The sequence below is a fragment of the Bubalus kerabau genome, chromosome 2 (genome assembly GCF_029407905.1).
Source record: "Bubalus kerabau isolate K-KA32 ecotype Philippines breed swamp buffalo chromosome 2, PCC_UOA_SB_1v2, whole genome shotgun sequence".
Lineage (NCBI taxonomy): Eukaryota > Metazoa > Chordata > Mammalia > Artiodactyla > Bovidae > Bubalus > Bubalus kerabau.
The window spans coordinates 178,992,546-179,016,518 of record NC_073625.1 but is presented as its reverse complement, the minus strand read 5'-3'; the positions used below and the strand labels follow the sequence as shown (position 1 = coordinate 179,016,518).

General features: G+C 37.4%; 1 protein-coding gene across 5 annotated transcripts in view; it reads right to left on the bottom strand.

Annotated features, from left to right (window-relative positions):
• Positions 1-23,973, bottom strand: part of STAG1 (STAG1 cohesin complex component) — a 507,868-nt gene that overhangs the window by 208,097 nt on the left and 275,798 nt on the right. For all 5 annotated transcript variants that reach the window (XM_055569602.1, XM_055569604.1, XM_055569603.1 and 2 more), the window contains one exon: positions 11,103-11,179. In XM_055569602.1, coding sequence (XP_055425577.1) covers positions 11,103-11,179 — 77 coding nt within the window. The remainder of the gene's footprint in view (positions 1-11,102; positions 11,180-23,973) is intronic.

Below are 23,973 nucleotides of genomic sequence, written 5' to 3'. Positions count from 1 at the left end.
TATAATAACGGAAATAAAAACAAACGTAAACAAGTGGGACCTGATTAAACTTAAAAGCTTTTACAAAGGAAAGTGAAAGACAACCGTCAGAATGGGAGAAAATAATAGCAAATGAAAAAACTGACAAACGATTAATTTCCAAAATATATAAGCAACTCATACAACTCAATGCCAGAAAAATAAACAACCCAATCAAAAAGTGGGGGGAAGATCTAAACAGGCATTTCTCCAAAGAAGACATACAGATGGCTAATAAACATATGAAAAGATGCTCAACATCACTCATTATTAGAGAAATGAAAATCAAAACCACAATGAGATTTTCAGCTCACACCAGTCAGAATGGCCATCATCAAAAAGTCTACAAACAATAAATGCTGGAGAGGGTGGGGAGAAAAGGGAACAGTCTTGCCCTGTTGCTGGGAATGTAAATTGATACAGCCAATATGGAAGACGGTATGGAGATTCCTTAAGAAACTAGGAATAAAACCACCATATGACCCAGCAATCCCACTCCTGGGCATCTACCCTGAGGAAACCAAAATTGAAAAGGCACATGTATCCCACAGTTCATTGCAGCAATGAATGAATGAATATACTTAAAAAATAGCTAGAACATGGAAGCAACGTACATGTCCATCAAGAGATGAATGGATAAAGAACTTGTGGTACTTATACACTATGGAATATTACTTAGCCATAAAAAGGAACACATTTGAGTTAGTTCTGATGAGGTGGATGGACCTAGAGCCTATTATACAGAGTGAAGTAAGTCAGAAAGATGAATATCATAGTCTAACGCACATGTATGGAATCTAGGGCAGCAATGGAGAAACAGACATAGAGAATTTATTTATGGACATGGGGAGAGGGGAGGAGAGGGTGAGATGTATGGAAAGAGTAACATGGAAACTTACATTAAAATATGTAAAACAGATAGCCAATAGGAATTTTCTGTATGGCTCAGGAAACTCAAACAGGGGCTCTGTATCAACCTAGAGGGATGGGATAGGGAGGGAGATGGGAGGGAGGTTCAAAAGAGGGGATATATGTATACCTATGGCTGATTTATTTTGAAGTTTGACAGAAAACAAGGAAATTCTATAAAGCAATTATCCTTCAACAAAAAAAGGAAAAAAAATACTACTGTTTCTTTCCATTCTTTTTCCTTTATTCTAAACCACAATGGTGATATGCACTACTCTGTCTACCAGTACACTTATTTGGTCTTCTGCTTTATTTATTTAATGGTTCCTTCCACTGTATGTTTCATTTCAGTTTCTGTATCCTCTTGCTAAATTTTTTCTTTGTTTGATTTTTGGCTGTACTGGGTCTTCAATGCTATGTACAGGCTTTCTCTAGTTATGGCAAGTAGGGGCTACTTTCTGGTTTCAGTGTGCAGGCTTCTCATTGCAGTGGTAGCTTCTCTCGTTGCAAAGCATGGTCTCTAGGATGCATGGGCTTCAGTAGCTGCAGCACGCTGGCTTGGTAGCTGTGAAACAGGCTGAGTTGTCCTACTTCAAGTGGGATCTTCCTGGATCAGGGATCAAACCCATGTACCATTCACTGGCAGGAGGATTCTTCACCAGTGGACCACCAGGAAGTCCTCAGATACTGCATTCTAATTTTTCTAATCCTTGTTAAAAACTTATTTTAACTTATTGCTCTGTGTATCCACTCTCTTCCTAAATGTTTGCATCATTCATGTTTGCATCTCTTCCTAAATGTTTGCATCATTACTCTGCACTCTTTCTCATATAGTTACCTATCTCCACATCATTTAGTTGTTTTGGGACTTAATTTTGTTCCTTTATCTGGAACATGTTTTTCTGTCATTTCATTTTGTCTAAAGTTCTATTTTTATTTTATATATGTGTAAAGTTATTATTCTTGACTTTGAAAAAGAAACTTTCTGTTGAGTATGTCCTAGGCGTTCTAGCAGTACAATTCCCTCTCATAATGCAATGGTCAGGTACCAGCCGGTCCCATTTTAAGTTCTGACCTGTTTGTGGACTCAGCTCCACAGGGTGTAAGACTGTATGTTTTTTGCTTCAGTTGTCTGCTCCCTAGTGAGTGAGGCTGGTCTAGAGGCTTGTGGAACCTTCCTGGTGGGAGGGAATGGTGCATAAAATTGGATCTTGGCTCTTTGGTGCGCAGGGCTTTGTCAAAATGTGTGCCAAGAGGTGGCTCTGGGATCAGGAAGTCTTTAGGCAGCCTCTTTATTGATGGGTGGGACTGTGTTCCAGTCCTGTTGCTTACTTGGTCTGAGGTATTCCAGGACTGGAACCTACAGGCTGTTGGGTGGTGCCAGGTCTTTGTTCTAATGTCCCAAGCAAGATGTCAACCTTCAGATAATTTCTTATGGATATGTTCACTGCCAACTTTTATGACCCAATAGAGAACCACAGCCCCATTCTCCCTCCCAGGAAGCCCTCCAAGAGCAGGATTAGTTCCAGCCCAGGCTCCTATGAAGTCACTGCTTTCCCTCTGAGTCCTGGTGCTCACACAACCTCACATGCATCATCCAAGTCTGGAGTCTCTGTTTTCCCCAGTCCTATAGAGCTCCTGTGATCAAAAGTTGCTAGAGTTAGAAGCCAAATAAATGCTCTGGAGGCTCTTCCTCCTGATGCCAGACCTACAGGCTAGGGAGCTTAATGTGAGGCTCAGAGCTCTCACTCCCATAGGAAAATTTCTGTGATGGAATTATTTTCCAGTTTCTGGGTCACTCCAGATGTATGGGATTTGATTATATCACAAATGTGCTCCACCTATCACCTCGTGATTTCTTGTCTTTGGATGTAGAGTACCTTTTTGGAAGGTTTCAGTCTTTTTTATTTATGGCTGTACAGAAGTTAGTTGTGATTTTGATATTCTTATGGGAGGAAGTGAGCTTAAGTTCTTCTACTCTGCCATGTTGTTTTCTTTCCTGGCCAGCTAAGGATGGGGCACCTGCAGGAACTAGCAAGAGCCACAGACCCTTGCTTAGCATCAACAGTGCTAGAAACTGCTCTCCAGCATAACAGATACCTCGCTGTTCACGGCTGGGTGTGTTCCTACATATCTCAATGGCAGGAGAGTAGCTCATCTTTGCTGGACTAGTGATCTCAGTTGCAGCTACTGTCTCTGGACTGAGCAGAAAGTTCCAACCATCCTGTCCTAGTCAACAAAACTTCTGAAAGGAAAAACTTCTTTTCCTTCTAGCTTGGATCCGGTAGAGAGGGCCTGAAGATTAACTGACAGCCAACAGACTAAGTGGAGAAGGGACAAAGTTTATTTACAACTGCACATGCTCAGCGGTATGTAAGTCTGCCTGAACAAGTTCTTAATGCAGATGAAAGTGCCCTTTTGTGAAAAAAAATTTTTTCAGGAAAAAAATTATCATAAAGAATATCATTAGTAAGGAAGAGAAGTGAGCACCAAGCCAAAAGGCATGAAGGCATAGGTTAACTCTACTTTTTGTACACACAGAAGTCAGGTTTATGATCAAGACTCCTCTTAACTAAAAAACTACAAACTCCTCAGCCTTGAAGTGGAAAAGATAAACACTGGCTACCAGACTTTTGGTTGTACAATAAGAATGCATGGACAATGAGAACCCTTTTTCTGGACTGATTCCATTTATGCTTTGTCACTGAAGTTAGGAAGTACCTTGCCAGTAAGAGACTGACTTTAAAATTCTTTTCATAATGAACAATGCCCCTGATTACCCAGAACTCCATGAATTCAACACTGAAGGTGTCAAAGTAATCAAACTGTTCTGAAATAAAACATCTCTAATTTGGTCTTTAGATGAGGAAGTCACAGTTGTTGTTCAGTTCCTAAGTCGTGTGCAACTCTTTGCAGCCCCACTGTCTACAGCATGCCAGGCTCACCTATCTTTCACTATCACCTGGAGTCTGCTGAAATTAATTTCCATTGATTCTGTGACGCTATCTAACTATCTCATCCTCTGCCACCCTCTTCTCCTTTTGCCCTCAATCTTTCTGAGCACCAGGGTCTTTTCCAGCGAGTTGGCTCTTCACATCAGATGAGTATTGAAGCTTCAGCATCAGTATTTCCAATGAATATTCAGGGTTTATTTCCTTTAGGATTGACTCTCTGCAGTCCGAGGGACTCTCAAGAATCTTCTCCAAAAGCACAATTCAAAAGCATCAATTCTTTGATGTTCAGCCTTCTTTACGGTCCAACTCTCACATCCATACATGACTACTGGGAAAACCATAGCTTTGACTGTATGTACCTTTGTTGGCAAAGTGATGTCTCAGCTTTATAATATGCGGTCGAGATTTGTCATAAGCTTTCCTTCCAAGGAGGAGGGTCTTTTAATTTCATGGCTGCAGTCACTGTCCAGTGATTTGGATCCCAAGAAAATAAAATCTGTCACTATTTCCACTTTTTCCTCTTCTATTGGCCATAAAGTGATGAGACTGGATGCCATGGTCTTCTTAGTCTTTCAATGTTGAGTTTCAAGCCAGCTTTTTCACTTCCTTTTTGACCCATATCAAGTTCTATAGTTCCTTTCCAACTACTGTCATTGGAGAGGCATCATCTGCATATTTGAGGTTGAAATTGATATTTCTCCCAGCAACCTTGATTCCAATTTGTGATTCATCCAGCCTGGCATTTCACATAATGTTTTCTGCATATAGGGGCTTCCCAGGTGGCACTAGTGGTAAAGAACTTGCCTGCCAATGCAGGTAGATGTAAGAGACTCAGGTTTGATCCCTGGGTTGGGAAGATGCACTGGAGTAGAAAATGGCAACCTATTCCAGTACTGCCTGGAGAATCCCATGGACAGATAAGCCTGGTGGATTAAAGTGACAGGGCTGCACAGAGTCAGACACCACTGAAGTGACTGACTCAGCATGCAAACACACACTCTGCACATAAGTTAAATGAGTAGGGTGACAATATATAGTGCTGTTGTACTCCTTTCCCAATTTTGAACCAGTCAGTTGTTCCACGTCTGGTTCTAACTGTTGCTTCTTGAATATAGGTTTCTCAGGAGGCAGGTAAGGTGGTCTAGTACTCCCCTCTCTTGAAGAAATTTCCATAATTTGTTATGATCCACACAGTCTAAGGTTTTCATGTAGTCAATGAAACAAGTTTTTCTGGAATTCCTTTGCTTTCTCTATGATCCAATGGATGTTGGCAATCTGATCCCTGGTTCCTCTGCCACTTCAAAACCCAGCTTGTACATTTGGAAGTTCACATACTGCTGAAGCCTAGGTTGAAGGATTTTGAGCATTACCTTACTAGCATGTGGAATGAGCACAAATGTATGGTAGTTTGAACACTGTTTGGCATTGCCTTTCTTTGGGACTGGAATGAAAACTGACCTTTTCCAGTCCTTACAGCTGAGTTTTCAAACTTTGCTGACATACTGAGTGTAGCTCTCAGGATTTTTAAATAGCTCAGGAGGAATTCTGTCACCTCAACTAACTTTGTGCATATAATTATTTCCTAAGTAATTATTTCCCACTTGACCTCACACTCCAATATGTCTGGTTCCAAGTGAGTGACCACATCATTGCGATTATCTGTATCATTAAGAACTTTTTTGTATAGTTCTTCTGTGCATTCTTGCCACCTCTTCTTAATGTCTTCTGCTCCTGTTAGGTCCTTAACCGTTTCTGTCCTTTACTGTGCCTGATGATTGAATAAAATGTTTACATAAGGGCCTCATGATACACAGTAATCGATGGAAAGGATTGTCTCTGTACTATGGAAGATAGAACATCATGAAAGTCTGAAAGAACTTCACCACTGAAGTTGCCATTGTTGCTACAGAAAAAGTCATGAAAGCTATCAGACCTGAAATAATAAATTCCCACTGGAGATAAATTTTGCCCAGATGTTTTCCATCACTTCAGAGGACTTAGGAGAGAGCCTATCAAAGGAATCATGAAAGAGACTATGAATATGGCATAAAAGGTGGGGTGTGGTGAAGCGTTTTTAAGATACGAATCTTGGAGAAATCAAGAGCTAATAGACACTACACCAAAGGAATTATGAGAAGATGACTTGACAGAGATGAGTGCTTCCAAACCAGTACTGTACAATGAGGAAGAACACATAGAATAAACAATTCCAGAAAACAAATAACATTAGACAATCTTACTCAAATACTACTTTTAACTTCTTTAACAACAAGGACCCTTTTAATATAGAGCACTGAAACTAAAGCAAATGGTGGAAGAAGGTTTGGTATTATATAGAAGCATTTTTATACAGATGAAAAAGCAAAATTCAGACAGAAATTATGATGTATTTGCATAAAATTACACTGAATATGCCTGTTTTCCTGCCTACTGTTCCACCTCCTCCACATCTGCCATCTCTGAAACAGCAAGACCAAACTCTCCTCTTTCTCAGCGTACTCAATGTAAAGATAATGAGGAAAAAGACTTTTATGATGATTCACTTCCACTTAAGGAACAGCAAATAATCACCATGTCATACACTTAATAAATGTATCTGTTGTATATGTGTGTGTCTCCAATGGAAAATATCCCATATAGCTCAGTAGGTAAAGCATCTGCCTGCAATGCAGGAGACCTGGGTTCAATTCCTGGATCAGGAAGTTCCCCTGGAGAAGGAAATCGCAACCCACTTCAGTATTCTTGCCTGGAGAATCCCATGGACAGAGGAGCCTGGCAGGCTACACTTCATGGGATCGCAAGAGTCAGACACACCTTAGCACTATCTTTATCTTTTTATGGCAAGAACTGTGTAAGTTCTTGTGCCATCATCATTGCTTAAGTGTTCAATTATGTTTTGTGCGCAAGACAAGCACAAGGTGAGTGATATTTTTCACACAGTGTTCTATAACTTTGCTTTCAAAGAGTTACATTACTGTATAGTAATGTATATAGTACGACTCACTCTCTCTCATATAGCTGGAGAAACTATGTATCAACATATCTTGTATCAGCTATATATGAGCTGAAACTATGTATCAGCGTGATTTACAAAAATGTTTCCAATAGTATAAATATGACAGTAATACTATATGCTATAAAAATTTTATAACAATTCATTCATTAGTGTAAAGGCAAGGCTACTGTGAAACAATTTTATCAGTTACACTAGGCTAATACAAAGCAATTATTGCCTTCTTCATCATCACCCATAAATCATCATAATTATAAATCAATATGAATTATTCACAGTATCTTTTCATTTTTGATGTCTAGTGTTAGTTATATATGTAACATCTACTATGGTGTTTTGTATCATATAAGACAATACTGATACAAGTACTAACGGATGATTCACCTTGTAAACTGATGACATAAACTTTCCGTAATGATAAACGTAGTACACAATACTGTAAATTTACTTTCCCCTTTTAATGATTTTAATAACATTTTATTTTCTCTAGATTACTTTAGTATAAGAATATAGCATATACTACACATAAAACACAAAATACATGTTAATTGACTGTCAATATTATTGGTAAAGTTTCCAGTCAACAGTAAGGTATCAGTAGTTAACTTTTGGGAGTGTCAAAACTTATACTGACAATTTTCAGCTACAGCAGCATTACAGTAACCAATACCCACATCGTCCAAGGGTCAGCTGACTGTGAAACATGTTGTGTTGCAAAGATTCCCCAACATAGATGTCTTACTTAAATATTTGAAAACTATACAAACTGACCTTTGAGAAACCATATCTAAGAATTTATATATGGAGATCTGATTCTAATAATCTCAGGAAGAAATACAATTACATTTTCCTTTATCTAATGACAACTTGGTTGTCCACCAGGAACCAAGTATATCTACTGACCTTGAAGAGTTATAGACTGCTTTGGGAATTAACATATTTCTAATTAGGTTGTTATTAGAATTACAAAAGACTTTTGGCCAAGTAGAGATTTGTAGGGCTTTCAAAAAAAGGTCATGTAATAACTGGGTATGACTAGTTTGTAATAAGGAATAGAAGTTACAGCATACTATTTTTTCAGGCAATAACATACTTTTGACCACCTTTTTCAATTCAAACAGTTTCAATCGAAATGATTTCTACCTCATTTCACCTTTACTTCACTTCGCTATAATACAACATATTCAGTCATTCATTCAACAGAAGTTAGTGGCTTTTCCCTGTTAACTAGGCATTTTTCTAGGATCTTGGGATCTAATGACTCCTTTCATCAGATATTTCAGAATTTTATCACAAATCATAATTTAAAAACTAACCTCCTTCTACTCCCAAGGAATTAAGTATTTAAGAAAAAAAAAAAAAAAAACCTGTGTATTTAATAATATGCAAGGATTTAAATGCATTCTCAAGTATATACACAGTAGTAAAAGATTAATATCTTTCTAAAGAATTGAAGTTAAAAATCTTTGTTGTCTGCATCTGAATTATAATTTCATTGAGTTCATTACAGTGAACAATGTGTGATTCACTCCCACTTATGCTTATTATGTACTGAGCTCATAAGTCTTACCACTCTGCATCATCAATGGCTTTTGTAAATACAGTCTGTCCCTCCAAAACACAATACCACCTTTCAAACAGAATTTCCACTTGTTCTTGCTTCATTGAATCTTGTCATACTTGCAGATAATCATCATTGTCAAATAGGTCTGGCACATCTTGTTCACTAATCTCTCTGGAAATTTTGTGTTATTTGTTTGCTTATGTGTTTATTTATTCATTATTCTGAGTTCAAATTTTTATTTTTCAAATTGTTTATACAAGAAAATCTCAAGCAAATTAGTAAGCATCCTATTTTTTTTAATGACACTGTTTTAAGCCACCTAATTAAATTATATAGATATTTAAAATTGAAACAAAATATTTATTAAAATTTCTAATCATCACAATTATATTTATTTACTTTTATGTAGCCCTAGGAGATATCTATTTCTGCTTTAGGTTATTCTAATAACAATAAAAATAATATTAGAACAGAATTATATTCAAATAGAACTCTGATTTTTAAAAGTCTTTGATTAGGTCAATAATCTCAAATATTCAGACAAAATGTTTAAGAATATGAAACATGAATTCTGAATAATTTCATTTGTTACACTGTATTCATTTTTGTTTTCCCCTCAGCCTGTTTTCATATATGAAGTGTTCTTATAACTTAAATTTTGGATTCCTCTTTTTACTTACCTTAGAATAATAGTTCTCAATAGTTGTTCTATGTTACAATCACCTGGTGAGCTTTTTAAAAAAAAATCCCTATGCCAAGGTCACATGCCTTACAAATTAATCAAATGTCTAGGGCATGTGTAAGGGAGCCAGGCATCAGTATCCCAGTGAGACATTAATTTGCAGCTCAAATTTAGTTTGGGAACTACTGTCTTAAAATACTTAATAATCATTCCATCATGTGTTAGTCCTGGGAAGGTCCAAGACATATACCACTTTTAAATCTACAATCTGAATCACCTGTATTGCAGGCCACACATGGTAGAATAGCAGCTGGTGAGTAAACCTACTACTTGCACCTTAACTGTATGTCACCTGGCTTTAACTTCTATTTCTAACGTATAAACTCATATATTAACAACAACAACAAAATACATTTTACTGAACAGTAGCGCCACAGAAATGTTTCAGAATCTAGGGTTTTTGAATTTTAAAAGTGAACTTGGTGAATAACCTTATATTTCATCATACCCCAATAAAACCTGGGGTAGCACTCTGTAGTTAAGAACATTAATATTTAACAGCAATGCATATATATATATATAAATATATATATATATATATTCCCCCCCCCAAACTGTGAGAAATAAAAATTGACTGTAAATAGCCTATGTTAGTTGAGGCCAAGTGGCCTTAGAGCCAAACCTCAGAGTCTGGATTACGAACTGTCAGAGCTTTTTGAGATTACAGAAATTAAGGTAAGTGATTCTGAAATATTATGTCCATAGGTTACAATTCAAGGTCTTCCCTATGTCCCATAAATTGTGACTACATAGTCTGAAAGCCAATGACAGAATGTTTATGTAGAAAGATGCACATTAAAACATTTTGATACTGCTGCTAAAGGTGAACACCTGATTAGAAAAAGACATTGAGCAGCCTATGCTTGAATATTTACTTTAGTATGTATTTGTAGCAGTTTTTTCAATTAAAAATAAATACTACTGCTACTATTAATAAAAAACCTAAACCCATGTTACTAAAAGAGTGGACTTATAAGAAAACCAATCCTTGTGGTTAGTGTTGAAGGTCAAAACAAAGGAACACCTATCAGAAAATAGAAAATAATACCAAAGGCAGAATGTTAAAACAGGAACTGATGCTGGCCTAAAGCATGACATGAATTGAGTTCACTATAAATAAAGAAATAAAACTGTTAAAGTGTCTCAAAAATAAACATTTATGACTAGTGTAAAACTATTTGAGAGAATATTTAAGTCTTAAAATGGAAAATCATGCATGATTAACTCATGAAGACTAGCAAAGAAAACTCGTATTCTGAATAGAAATCAGATTATCTCAAGTAGAGTGTTCCAAATAGAAGAACTATACACACACACAGAAAATGGAAAGGGGGCGGGGGAGGGCAGAGGGACACATGTCAGTGGCAGGGATCCATATAAAGTAAGAATTCCGGATTAAATTTAGGAAATTTTTCACTGTTAGGATTTCTAATAACCTTAAATAAAAAAATGTGTTTTGACAATCTTAGGTCAGGTATCTTAGGTAGGTATAATAGCCAGCCTTCTGACACTTCCTTGACCTCCAAACCCTTTTTTCTTTAAAACATTTAAGAGGACTAGCATTCCACAGAATATGAAACTGTTGGAGGTGCATTTATAAATTCAGGATTTTAGATGGTCTTCAAGAATGAATGTAAAGAATCAACTCATACCTCATACCATTAATTTTCCAATCATTATCAGCCATAAGTCATTACTCAGTGCTACTATCTCCATGCAATGTAATAAAATTTCCAAAGATGATTCATTTCGGAAATAACAGCATGGATTATCACATAAATGAGAAAATACTATAACTTCTCTTATACGAAGTACAAAGTCAAAACAAAACTTAAAATAATCAACATATTCACCATTTACAAGTACAAGCAGGCAATTTGTATAAACAGCGAAATGCTATACCTCATCAAATTCTTCAGTCATTTTTCTGATGATTTCTGCATTCTGCATATTTCGAAACATCTCTATTCTCACAGTACCTGTGGAACAACAGATTCTATAGTTAATTTTTCCTCTCCATGCTAAAAGTTAAATTTAACTTGACTATTTGAAAAGTTTTATATGAAAGTGATTGGGTTTTTCTTTCTTCCGCAAACTTCTATTTTAAAGGAATCCCTTGTTTAAGAAATTTAAAATTCTTTAAACGTTTAAAAAAAAAACACCTGAATAACCTATGCATTAGGTAAGTCTAATGAAAAATGTTGAGAGAAGTATTGAAGAAGGAAAAGACAAAGAAATAAAACATGAATTTATGTAGTACAGAGGGCCCTAAAGATGGCTTATGATAACCAGATATATGAGGCTTCCCTGGTGGCAGATGATGAAGAGTTGGCCCGCAAAGCAGGAGACCTGGGTTCGATCCCTGGGTCAAGAAGATTCCAGGTGGCTGGCTACCTTAGTCCAAAAAACACCCAAGTATAGAGAATGTTATCTCCCTTCAAGGCACCTTCTGTTTTTGGTTTTTTTTTTAATCATCAGAATATTCTCCTTTTATTTAAAACTAACTGTTCCTTAACAATATTTTCAGTCGAATCTGTTTTCTTTGAAGATGCCAGGAACCTCTACATAAGGATCAAACAAAGGAAAAAGCTGTAACCCCCTTTTCATCTCATTCCTTCATACTTCTACCTTACTTTACTTTTTTATCTCAAATATGGCTATGTAAGTATTATCATTCTTATAAGAATGAGTGGTTTACACTGAAAATCTATGTTAAAAATAACAGAATTTAAAGAAAACTGAAACAAGGTTCAAAATCAACTTAAATACAAAGAATTCTGACATAATAATTAAAGGAGGTTCTGTTTTAGTTGGATAAATGTGTTGGACGCTAAGCTGTGTCTGACTCTTGTGACCCCATAGACTGTAGCCCACCAGGCTTCTCTGTCCATAGGATTTCTCAGGCAAGAATACTGGGGTCGGTTGCCATTTTCTGATCCAGGAGATCTTCCTGACCCAGGGATCAAACCTAGTCTCCTGCATTGGCAGGTGGATTCTTTACGACTGAGCCACCTGGGAAGCTCAATAATTAAATGAGGTTTAGTTTCAACTGCATAACTATAAAATATTCAAGTTAAAAATCACAAGAATAATACTCAATAAACAGTAGGAAAATAATTAATTTATAACTTCTGACAGGCTCCTTGCAAGTGATTAATATCAGCTCTATCTGAAGTCACAATTAGGAATGGAGGCAGGAAGAGTCTCTGAGTCATACTGCATGAAAGAGCATGGAGCAATGAATAGTCATTAAAGTCAAAGTATGATATAGAATCAGAGTCCTAAAAAAACTACAGTGGCATATTTAGCTCTTATTTAACTTAATTTTTACTAATCTTAAAATGAGAAAAATTATGTTTGCCCTATCTTTAAATCAGAACCATTTTACAGCACATTTTATTTATTGATACATAGCTCTCATTAATTTTCAATAGGTATTCCAAATATTCAACTGTAGAAATGATAGGTTGGAAGGAGAATGAAAACAAAAATGCTTTTAAATAGTTCTTCCCCTTAAAAGTTCTTAAAAACTTCCAAAAGTTTTTGGAAATATGCATGTTAAGTTGCTTCAGTCGTGTCCGACTCTGTGTGACCCCATAGACGGCAGCCCACCAGGCTCCCCGTCCCTGGGATTCTCCAGGCAAGAATACTGGAGTGGGTTGCCATTTCCTTCTCCAATGCATGAAGGTGAAAAGTGAAAGTGAAAGTGAAGTCGCTCAGTCGTGTCCGACTCTGAGCGACCCCAGGGACTGCAGCCTTCAGGGCTCCTCCATCCATGGGATTTTCCAGGCCAAGAGTACTGGAGTGGGGTGCCATCGCCTTCTCCGTGGAAATATGCAATTTCAAAAAAAAAAAAAAAAAAAAGATAAAATTTTTACTGTGATTTAAAATTTTATGAGAAAAACAGTAATGCACAGAGTATTCAACAGTGTTGAAAATAGGCTGTTTATGTACTATAGAACAGTCTATATTTTCAGAGGATTTTTAAAAATTAAATAAACAAGAAATGTCCTTAACTGATAAGTGAGCTCAAATAAAAATAACTTTCTGTTAGATATTCTTAAAAATCACTCAATTAAATAAAATTGTTTATATTTAACCTTGTATGGGTCATAAAATATTGCATCAATCTGAAACAGATTTCCATAGATAAAAAGGAAGTCATTTCAGGAGTTACTTCATGGTACTCTTGATAAGTGGAAGGACTGATGCTGAAGCTAAAGCTTTAATATTTTGACCACCTGATGCAAAGAGATCACTCACTGGAAAAGACCCTGATGCTGGGAAAGATTGAGAGCAGGAAGAGAAGGGAGCAACAGAAGATGTGAGATGGCTGGATGGCATCACCAACTCAATGGACCTGAATCTGAGCAAACTCAGGGAGGTAGTGAAGAACAGAGAAGTCTGGTGTACTACAGTTCATGGAGTCACAAAGAGTCGGATATGACTTAGCGACTGAACAACAACAACATTTGATAAGTAAAATTACATTCATCTGTACTTATAAAGCAAAAGAAATAAAATTAGATGTTAAAATTATTAAACATGAGAAGAACTGTTCTTAGGGGGATGGAAATATTTTAGATCTTGAATAGGGTGTCATCATTATGGCTGTATGTATTTGTCAAAAGCTATCTATCTATATACTCTGGTGGCTTTTAATGCATGGAAATTAGACCTTGGTAAAGTTGATTCTTTAAAAATTCAAGAAAAAGGACAAAGCTAACCCTACTTCTTCAGCAATGAGTTGCACATATCACTGTTAAAATATTTCCAATGTAAATAATGCTCAACTACTCAATTTCCATAAGTGACAAGGCAGTTTTCACATAGAGTGGAATTTTTAAATATACTTTCAATAAAATAGCTATGTTAGTTCATAAAGGGAGGACTATTTCATGGCATCAATTTAATGTGGTGAAGGGAAAGGCAACAAAACAGCAACCAGTATTAAAAGCAATATAAAAATCTTTAAAGATGACTATAATATATAAAAAACAATTACTAACAAAATAAAATCAGATGTTTAAAAGTCATACTTTTTAAAATGAGCAGAAGCTTTGCATTGATACTTTTTAAGAAAAAAATTCCTTTTGCTGCCATAATGACTGTGCCAAAGATTGCCTTATTTACTTATTTTTCTCCTGTTCATTCTTCTCCAACTGAGTCCCACAATTCTACCGAAACTGCTTCCTCACACCAGTCATCTTTGAACTGCTACATCAAACAATCTTAGTAATAATCTATCTATTCTATTTAAAACATTTGTTTATTTCATTGGTTCCTATAGCATTATATCGGAGAAGGCAATGGCACCCCACTCCAGTACTCTTGCTTGGAAAATCCCATGGACGGAGGATCCTGTTAGGCTGCAATCCATGGGGTCGCTAAGAGTCAGACACGACTGAGCGACTTCACTTTCACTTTTCACTTTCATGCATTGGAGAAGGAAATGGCAACCCACTCCAGTGTTCTTGCCTAGAGAATCCCAGGGACAGGGGAGCCTGGTGGGCTGCTGTCTATGGGGTTGCACAGAGTCGGGCACGACTGCAGTGACTTAGCATAGCATACCATTATATATTTGTACTATATTTTCTGTTGATTTGTTTTGATTTCTTTCACTTACTTTTAGGCATTTAACATGAGTAAACACAGGTATTTTCTAAAGCTCCATTCAAGCATTCTTCTTTGTCCATTTTTAAATTTTCTAGCCTGGAAACGGCCCCCATCTAGCTCACCCAATAGAAAAGAGTATAGCAGGGACCACTATTTACTGATCCTTTTATTTCTCCATGAGCCTTAAAAACTTTCTGACATCTTAAGTTCCTCTGTCCTATTAAGTTTTCTTTGATAATAATAATGAAGAATATTACCCTAATTCAAGACTAATTTTCAGAACTCATTAAAAAGCTAACCTCAGTTCATTTTCGGATTCTTCATTCTTAAATATGAATATTTCTAATAGATTATCCTAAGATTATGGAGAGTAAAGGTAAATAAATCTGAAATAATTCAGATTTATGGAAACAAAACTATACGAAAATACAGAATAAAAAAGAGTAAAGATCATCTTTCAAGCCCTTAAATACTAACAAGTTACCTATGAGACTCTTAAAAGAGTAAGCCACCAATATACATGTTTTATGAAAGGTTGTTTCAGCAGGCTCTCCAGACAGGATTGTAGTTTTAATAAAGAAAAAGGAAGAACTTTAAAAATTGTCATTTTAAATTATGAATAATTTTAGAAACAGAAGTAACATCAGAAATCTACCTGCAAATTCTTGATCATTTAAACTATGTCAAACACTGATGACAGCAGAAATTGATACAATCCCTGTGGGACGTGATTTGGCAAATGTCTATAAAAATTACAAATTTATATTCCTTTTTGCCTTGATACTGTACTTGTTGCGAAGTATTCATAAAATCACATGTGTGCAAAATAATGAATACACAATGTTATGCCCTGAATCATAGTTTGCAACAATAAAAAAGATAAACACCCCATTTCCCCATAAATAAGAATCTGATTAAGTAAAAATGGTGATGATAATGACAATGATGGCCGGCAGCATTTGGCTGCTCACTACCAACTAGGCATTGTACTAAAAAGTGCTTAAACTTCACAACAACCTTATTCAGAATACAATTTTTCTCCCCTTTACAGATGAGAAACTTGAGACACTTAAAGAGATTTAGCAACTTGTAAAGGGCTTTTCCAGCAGCAGATCCATGGCCTATATGTAGGCAGACTGGCAAAAGATCCATGGAAACCACTACTATTAAATGGCTGTGAAAGTCAACGGAAGCCATGGATATAAAAAACAAAGTTATTTATGACTGATATAAAAAGATTTGTAAGATATATTCATACATGAAGAAGGGAGGTATAGGTTCTAGTTTAAGGTGGCAACATAGGAAGATCCTAAACTCACCTTCTCCCATGGAAACAGTAAACAGTTACATATGCAAAGACTTCCTCTTAAAAAAAAAAAAACCTAAAGGTTGGCAGAATGATGATTATATATCCGGCAAACAACAAGAAAATCACATCAAACCAGCAAGACAGGCTGGCACAAAATATCATCAAATGTGGCACAAGATAAAACCAATCTACACTGCAGTGAACTACAACTTGGATGGAACTCAAAACCAGAGCTTCTCCCTGAGGAATGTAGGGCTCAAACTCCACATCAGGCATGCCAAATTTTAAGATACACACTTGAGAGATGAGCCCCATTCAAAAAAAATCTACTTTTGAAAATCAACAAGGATCGCTCTTGAGACCCATAAAACAGCATCAATCTAGCAGAAAGTTCTAAAAGGGCCTGCACAACTTGAACTCTTCCACCCAGGGCTCAGCTCAGGTAGGTTAAGGCAACTAAAACTTAAAGCAAATAAGGATCATGTGCTTACATTAAAACCATGGCCTAAGACGCAGGCATCTAATTTAACACATGCACATCTAGGAGCCTGATGGAACACTCTGGGGACAAAGAGTAGTGGGCACCATTTTTTACTTTTCCTGTGCCATGCTCTGGAGCACCAATATCTCCTAGAAGGGGGCCTACATGTGCCTGATGTCCTAATTTTTGCAGCTGTTGCTGACAATATAATTCTTGATCACCTGGCTCTAGAGGTCAGGGGAGTTTGCATTCCTGATCACATGGAACTATAATAATCAGTGTCATCAGAATGGAGCTCCTATCCACCTGGTGCCCTGATTTTTGTGACTGCTGCCAGGGGGACACCTTTGTTTCACTTGACTTTAGAGGCCAGTGGGACTTAAAATTGCAGATCTTGCAACACCTTAACCAATGAAGAAAGAGTTCTAAATCAGCTACCACTTCCAGGGAATAGGAAGAAGCAACAGATCCAAGAGTTCAACCTTTCTGTGAAAGAGACCTATTAGTCAGTCATTACAATTGTGACCGGAAGGGCAGGGTTCTCTTTAAACAAATATCTAGGGATTGAGCATTCCTTTCTCAATGATTTCAGAGAGTGGGCACTATATTCACCCTCACTCTCTGAAGTGTTACAGAGCACCAGAGTCTACTGGTAGGAACTTATACATGTATCTGGTGCCCTGGTTTTTTGTGTTTAACACCTGAGATTTTACAAATGGAACTCACGGCTACCTGATCACCTTGTTCTGATACAAGGGGCTGGGGTACTTAGATGATGGACTGTGGCAATTAGAGAGATGATTCTGGGCAGGTTAACACACATAGACCACTGCACAAATAGCTGCCTGAAAAACATTTCCAGTCTATGGAAGAGGCTACTTTACTTCTCTTGGACCTTTGGATCGACAAACAGGCTTCAGGTTTGACACACATGTAGCAGCATATATGGAGCAGCTCTCAAAGAATACAGACTGTGGATGTCATTTTGATGCTCTCTTTGGCCTTGTTCCAATTCACCGTTATCTTCTACAAAGAAGTTATACACTCATCTGAAGCCCTGATTTTTGTGATTGCTCTCTAAGATATACTTTCAGATTGCCTGGCTCTGGTAACCAGTGGGTCTTATGCTTGCAGCCTTTAAGGACTGCATATATTATATCCTCATATTTTTAAAAGCTGTTAGCTGATGGCCTGGCTTCTAGACTTCCCGGAGTCAACCCAAACCCATGTCCATTCAGTCAGTGATGCCATCCAGCCATCTCATCCTATGTCATCCCCTTCTCCTCCTGCCCTCAATCCTTTCCAGCATCAAGGTCCTTTCAAATGAGTCAGCTCTTTACATCAGGTGTCCAAAGTATTGGAGTTTCAGCTTCAACATCAGTCCTTCCAATGAACACCCAGGACTGATCTCCTTTAGGATGATCTGGTTGGATCTCCTTGCAGTCCAAGGGACTCTCAAGATTTTTCTCCAACACCACAGTTCAAACCATCTATTCTTTGGGGCTCAGCTTTCTTTATAGTCCAACTCCCACATCCATACATGGCCACTGGAAAAACCATAGCCTTGACTAGACAGACCTTTGTTGGCAAAGTAATATCTCTGCTTTTTAATATGCTGTCAAGGTTTGTCATAACTTTCCTTCCAAAGAGTAAGCGTCTTTTAATTTCATGGCTGCAATCACCATCTGCAGTGATTCTGGAGCTGAGAAAAATAAAGTTAGCCACTGTTTCCCCATCTATTTGCCATGAAGTGATGGGACCAGATGCCATAATCTTCATTTTCTGAATGTTGAGCTTTAAGCCAATTTTTTCACTCTCCTCTCTCACTTTCATCAAGAGGCTCTTAGTTCTTCTTAACTTTCTGCCATAAGGATGGTGTCATCTGCATATCTGAGGTTATTGATATTTCTCCCAGCAACCTTGATTATGTGACAGTACCAAATATACTAACATTCACATTTTAGGTCTCCCAGGAGAAGGGGGCAAGAAAGGAGCAAAAATCAGACATTCAAGTTCTAGAAGCCCAGAGAATACCAAATAAGATGAACTGAAAATAGCTCAAAGGAAGGCACATTATAAAATGTTAAAAGTTAAAGACAAAAGGATAATGCTAAAAACAACAGGAGAAAAGCAACTGGCTATACAAAGACCTCCCATGAGACTTTGAACACACTTATCAGTAAAAACTTTACAGGCCAGAAGGGAATGCATGATATATTCAAAGTGGTAGGGAAAAAAAAAAAGAAAAGAAAAGAAACTTCTAACCAAGCAAACTCCACCTGGAAGAGTTCTCATTCGGAACTGAAGATGAGGGAGTTTTCCAGGCAAGCAAAAGCTAAAGGAATCTATACCATTAAACTAGTCTACAAGAAATGTTTAACGGACATCTTTAAGATGAAATGAAACAGCATTACTTAGTTATCAGAACACATATGCAATAATTAATCTCACTGAAAAGCAAATATATAGTAAAGTAGTGGATTAATGACTTGCATGTAAATAATTAGTTAAGAAATATATAAGTTTTTCAAAATGTTAAATATAACATCAAAAATATAAAACATGGAGTGTGGGGACAGAGTAGACATTTTGAGCCTTAAAATGGGATGAAACGTAAGTTATTACCAACTTAAAATGCTGTTATAAATCTCATGGTAATCCAAAGCAAAAACCTATACTATAAATACATAGAAAATAAAGAAATATACACCTACCACTAGATAAAGTTATCAAACTACAAAGGAGAGGCAGAGAAGAAGAAAGAAACAGAGAGTAACTACAAGAGCAGCTAGGAAACAAGAAAAAGGCATAAGCAAAAATCTATCAGTAACTACTTTCAATGTAAGTGGACTAAATTCTCCAACCAAAAGACATGGAGTAGCTGAGTAAATTAAAAACCAAGTTCCTTCTATGTGATGCCAACATAAGACACACTAGAGGTAAAGACACACAGACTGAAGTAAAGGTACAGAAACACTATACCATGTAAATAAAAACTAAAATAAAGCTGGGATAGATATTTACACATCACACAAAACAGACTTAAGTAGGAGACAATGAATGGAAACAATTAAGTAGGAGACAATATAAAAAAAATAATTTAATGTGTAAAATAATGGTAAAGGGATCATCCAACAAAAACACCTGAAAATATATATGCACAAAAGAATTAAAGCAATAAAAGAAAAAAAGCGAGAAAGAGATGTATAATAGAAGACTTTCATAACTTAAGAAGAAAATAATTGTCTTAAATGAAGTATTAGAACAGAGGGACTTAACAGATATACATTGAACATTCCATCCAAAATCAACATTTGTTTCTAGTGCACAGGAAACATTCTTAGTGCATTTCTAATGCACAGGAAACATATTCTTAGGTCATATGTTAGGCCACAGGCCCCGTGGACCTTTTCTAGTGCACAGGAAACATATTCTTAGATCATATATTAGGCCATAGACCCCATGGACTATAGGCAGGCTATAGTCCATGGGGTCACAAAGAGTTGTATACGACTGAGCGACTAAGCACACAGCACAATGCAGTCTGGAAAGTTGGCATAGTAGATAGACATGACCTCACTCTTTCTGACAGAAACACTATAATCACAACTAAATCACAACTAAATCCTGAATAACCATGGTGGAGGGGGGGAGCATACTGGAAGCTACCAAAAAACATACCTTAGATTAAAATAAAAAGAAGAAACGACAATGACACAGTAGGAGGGGTGAAGTCACAATAAAATCAAATCCCATACTTGCCAGATTGATGAGCCACAAACTGGTAAATAATTATACCCACAGAAGTTCTCCCATGGTAGTGAAAGGCGTGGGCCCAGGTCAAACTTTCAAGGTTTGGGGCCTGGCAACAAGGGGAAGGGGCCCCACAGAATCTGGCATTGAAGGTCAGTGGGATTAGCTCACAGAGATTTCATAGGAATGTAGAAAACAAACTCCACTCTTGGAGGGTGCACACAAGGTCCCACACACAACAGCACACAGGGAAAAAAAAAGCAGTGACCACATAAGAGTCTGGTGTGGACCTATCTTTTAGAACTGGATGGTCTTCTGCAGAGGTGGACATGGTGGGGGGGAGAGGGGGGGGTTGTTGGGGGGAGGGGTGGCTGTTGCTGACTGCAGGGATAAACACACTGGCAGTTTTGGTGAATAGTCACTCATATGAGCCCTCCTGGAAACCATCATTTCCTCCCCAAAACCTAGCCTAACCCAACAGCCTGTAGGATCTAGTGCCACACAACCAGCAGTGCCCCACCCAACAAAAGACAGGCTGCTTAGGTCTTCCTGAGCACAGTGCTGTTCATCAGAAGAATAAGACCCAGCTCCATCTACCAGTGAGAGCAGGAATAAACTCTCCCACAAGCTTGCACAAGCCTCTCAGACAGCCTCATCCAGCAGAAAGACAGAGAAAAGATGGGGAAAGAAACTACAATTTTGTAGCCTGTGAAACAGAAACTGTAACCAAAGAAAATTAGACAAAATGAGATGGTAGAGGAATATAATGCCGATGAAGAACATGACAAAACCTCAGAAAAGTAATGAAGTGAAGTCCAAATAGGCAATCTACTGGAGAAAGAATACAGAGTAAAGAGAGTGAGGAAGATGCAAGATTTCAGGGGAAAAAAAAATGGAGGCAAAGATTAAGAAAATGCAAGAAATGCTTAACAAAGACCTGTTGGAGAAGACTCTGAGAGTCTCTTGGACTGCTAGGAGATCCAACCAGTACATTCTGAAGGAGATCAGCCCTGGGATTTCTTTGGAAGGAATGATGCTAAAGCTGAAACTCCAGTACTTTGGCCACCTCATGCGAAGAGTTGACTCATTGGAAAAGACTCTGATGCTGGGAGGGATTGGGGGCAGGAGGAGAAGGGGACGACAGAGGATGAGATGGCTGGATGGCATCACTGAACTCGATGGACATGAGTCTGAGTGAACTCTGGGAGTTGGTGATGGACAGGGATGCCTGGCGTGCTGCGATTCAAGGGGTCGCAAAGAGTCGGACACGACTGAGCGACTGAACTGCACTGAACTGAACTGAATAGAACTACAGAACAAAAACAGAGGAATAATACAATAACTGAAATAAAAAAGACAACAGAAGAAATCAATAGCAGAATCACTGAGTCAGAAGAACAGATAAATAAGGTGCAAGAAAAGAATGGTGGAAATCACATCTGCAGAACAGAATAAATTAAAAAAGAATGAAAACAGCCTCAGAAGCTCTGGGACAACATTAAATGCACTAATTTGCGTTACAGGAGTTCCAGATGAAGAGAGAGTAAGGACCTAAGAGAATATTTGAAGAGATACTTCCTTAACATGGGAACGGAAACAGTCATCTGAGTTCAGGAAGTGCAGCAAGTTCCAGGCAGGATAAACCCAAAAAGGAATATACTGAGACACAGTAATCAAACAGACAAAAATTAAAGACAGAAAAAATATTTAAAAAAAAAAAACATAAGAAAAGCAAGAAGTAAAATATAAGGGATATCCCTCCTGTAAGGGTATCAGCTGATTTCTTAGCAGAAACTCTGCAGGCAAGAAGGGACTGGAATGATATATTTAAAGTCATGAGTGGGTAAAACCTACAACCAAGAATTTCCTGTCTTGCAAGGCTCTCATTCAGATTCAATAAAAAATAAAAATAAAAACCTTTACAGACAAGCAAAAAGTAAGAGAATTCAGTATCATCAAACCACCTTTGCAACAAAAGCTATAGGAACTTTCCTTAGTGAAAAATAAAAGACCACTATTAGAAACAAGACCACTTCTATGAATGGAAAAATTCACTGGTAAAGCCAAATATAAAACAAAGATAGGAATTCATCTGCATACACATAGGATATCAAAACCAGCAATTGTGAGGAGAGCAACAAATGCAGAATATCAGAAAGGCAACTGAATTTAAAATGCAGCAACTTAGAATATTCTTGTTATAGACTGCTATATCAAAACCCCACAGGAACTTCCCTGGTGGTCCAATGGTTAAGACTCCATGATCCCAAAGCAGGGGACACGGATTTGATCCCTGGTCACGGAGCTAGGATCCCCACATGTTGAGCAGCAGGGCCAAAACAAAAATATCCCCACTCCATCCTTTGGGCCTTCCCCAAGAAGTCCAGTAATTAGGACTCTGCCTTCCAATGCATGGGATGCATGTTGGATCTCCGATCAAGGAGCTAAGATCATACACGTCTCATGGTCAAAAAAATCAAAACCTAAAAACAGAAAGAATGCTATGAAAAACTCAATAAAAAATTTTAAAATGCTACACATAAGAACAACCTAAAACAAACCATCACAATAACCACAAATAGAAACTCTATAATAGATAAACACACACACACATAGAAATCCAAATACAACACTAAAGTTAACCATCAAATCAGAAGAGAACAAAATAGGAAAACAAGAAGGGAAGAAAAAAAGACCTACAAAACAAATTCAAAACAATCAACAAAATGGCAATACTAACATACATTGAGATAACTACCTTAATGGATTAAATGCTTCAACCAAAAGACATAGACTGGATGAATAGATACAAAATTAAAACTTGTACATATACTGTCTACAAAAAACACACTTCAAATCTAGGGACATATATAGTCTGAAAGTGAGGGATGGAAAAAAGTATTTCATGCAAATGGAAATCAAAAGAAAGCTGGAATAGCAACACTCATATCAGACAAAGTACACTTTAAAATAAAGACTATTACAAGAGAAAAACACTGCGTAATGATCATAGGATAAATTCAAGAAGAATACATTACAACTACAAATATATACGTACCCAGCATAGGAACACCCCAACATATAATACAAATAGTAAGAGCCATAAAGGGAAAAACTGTAATTACCTCAATAACAGTGGGTTGCTGCTATTACTGCTGCTAAGTCGCTTCAGTTGTGTCCCACTCTGCGCGACCCCATAGACGGCAGCCCACCAGGCTCCCCCGTCCCTGGGATTCTCCAGGCAAGAACACTGGAGTGGGTTGCCATTTCCTTCTCCAATGCATGAAAGTGAAAAGTGAAAGGGAAGTCGCTCAGTCGTGTCTGACTCTTAGCGACCCCATGGACTGCAGCCCACCGGGCTCCTCCATCCATGGGATTTTCCAGGTAAGAGTACTGGAGTGGGGTGCCATTGCCTTCTCCGAACAGTGGGTTAAGACCCCACTTTCATCAATGCACAGATCATTGATAATCAATAAAGAAACACAGGCCTTAAATGACGTTAGACCAGATTGTCTTCACTGATATTTATGGAGTATACCATACAAAAGCCACAGAAAGACATTCTTCTCAAGTGCTCATGGAATATTTTCTAGGACTGATCACATGCTGGGCCA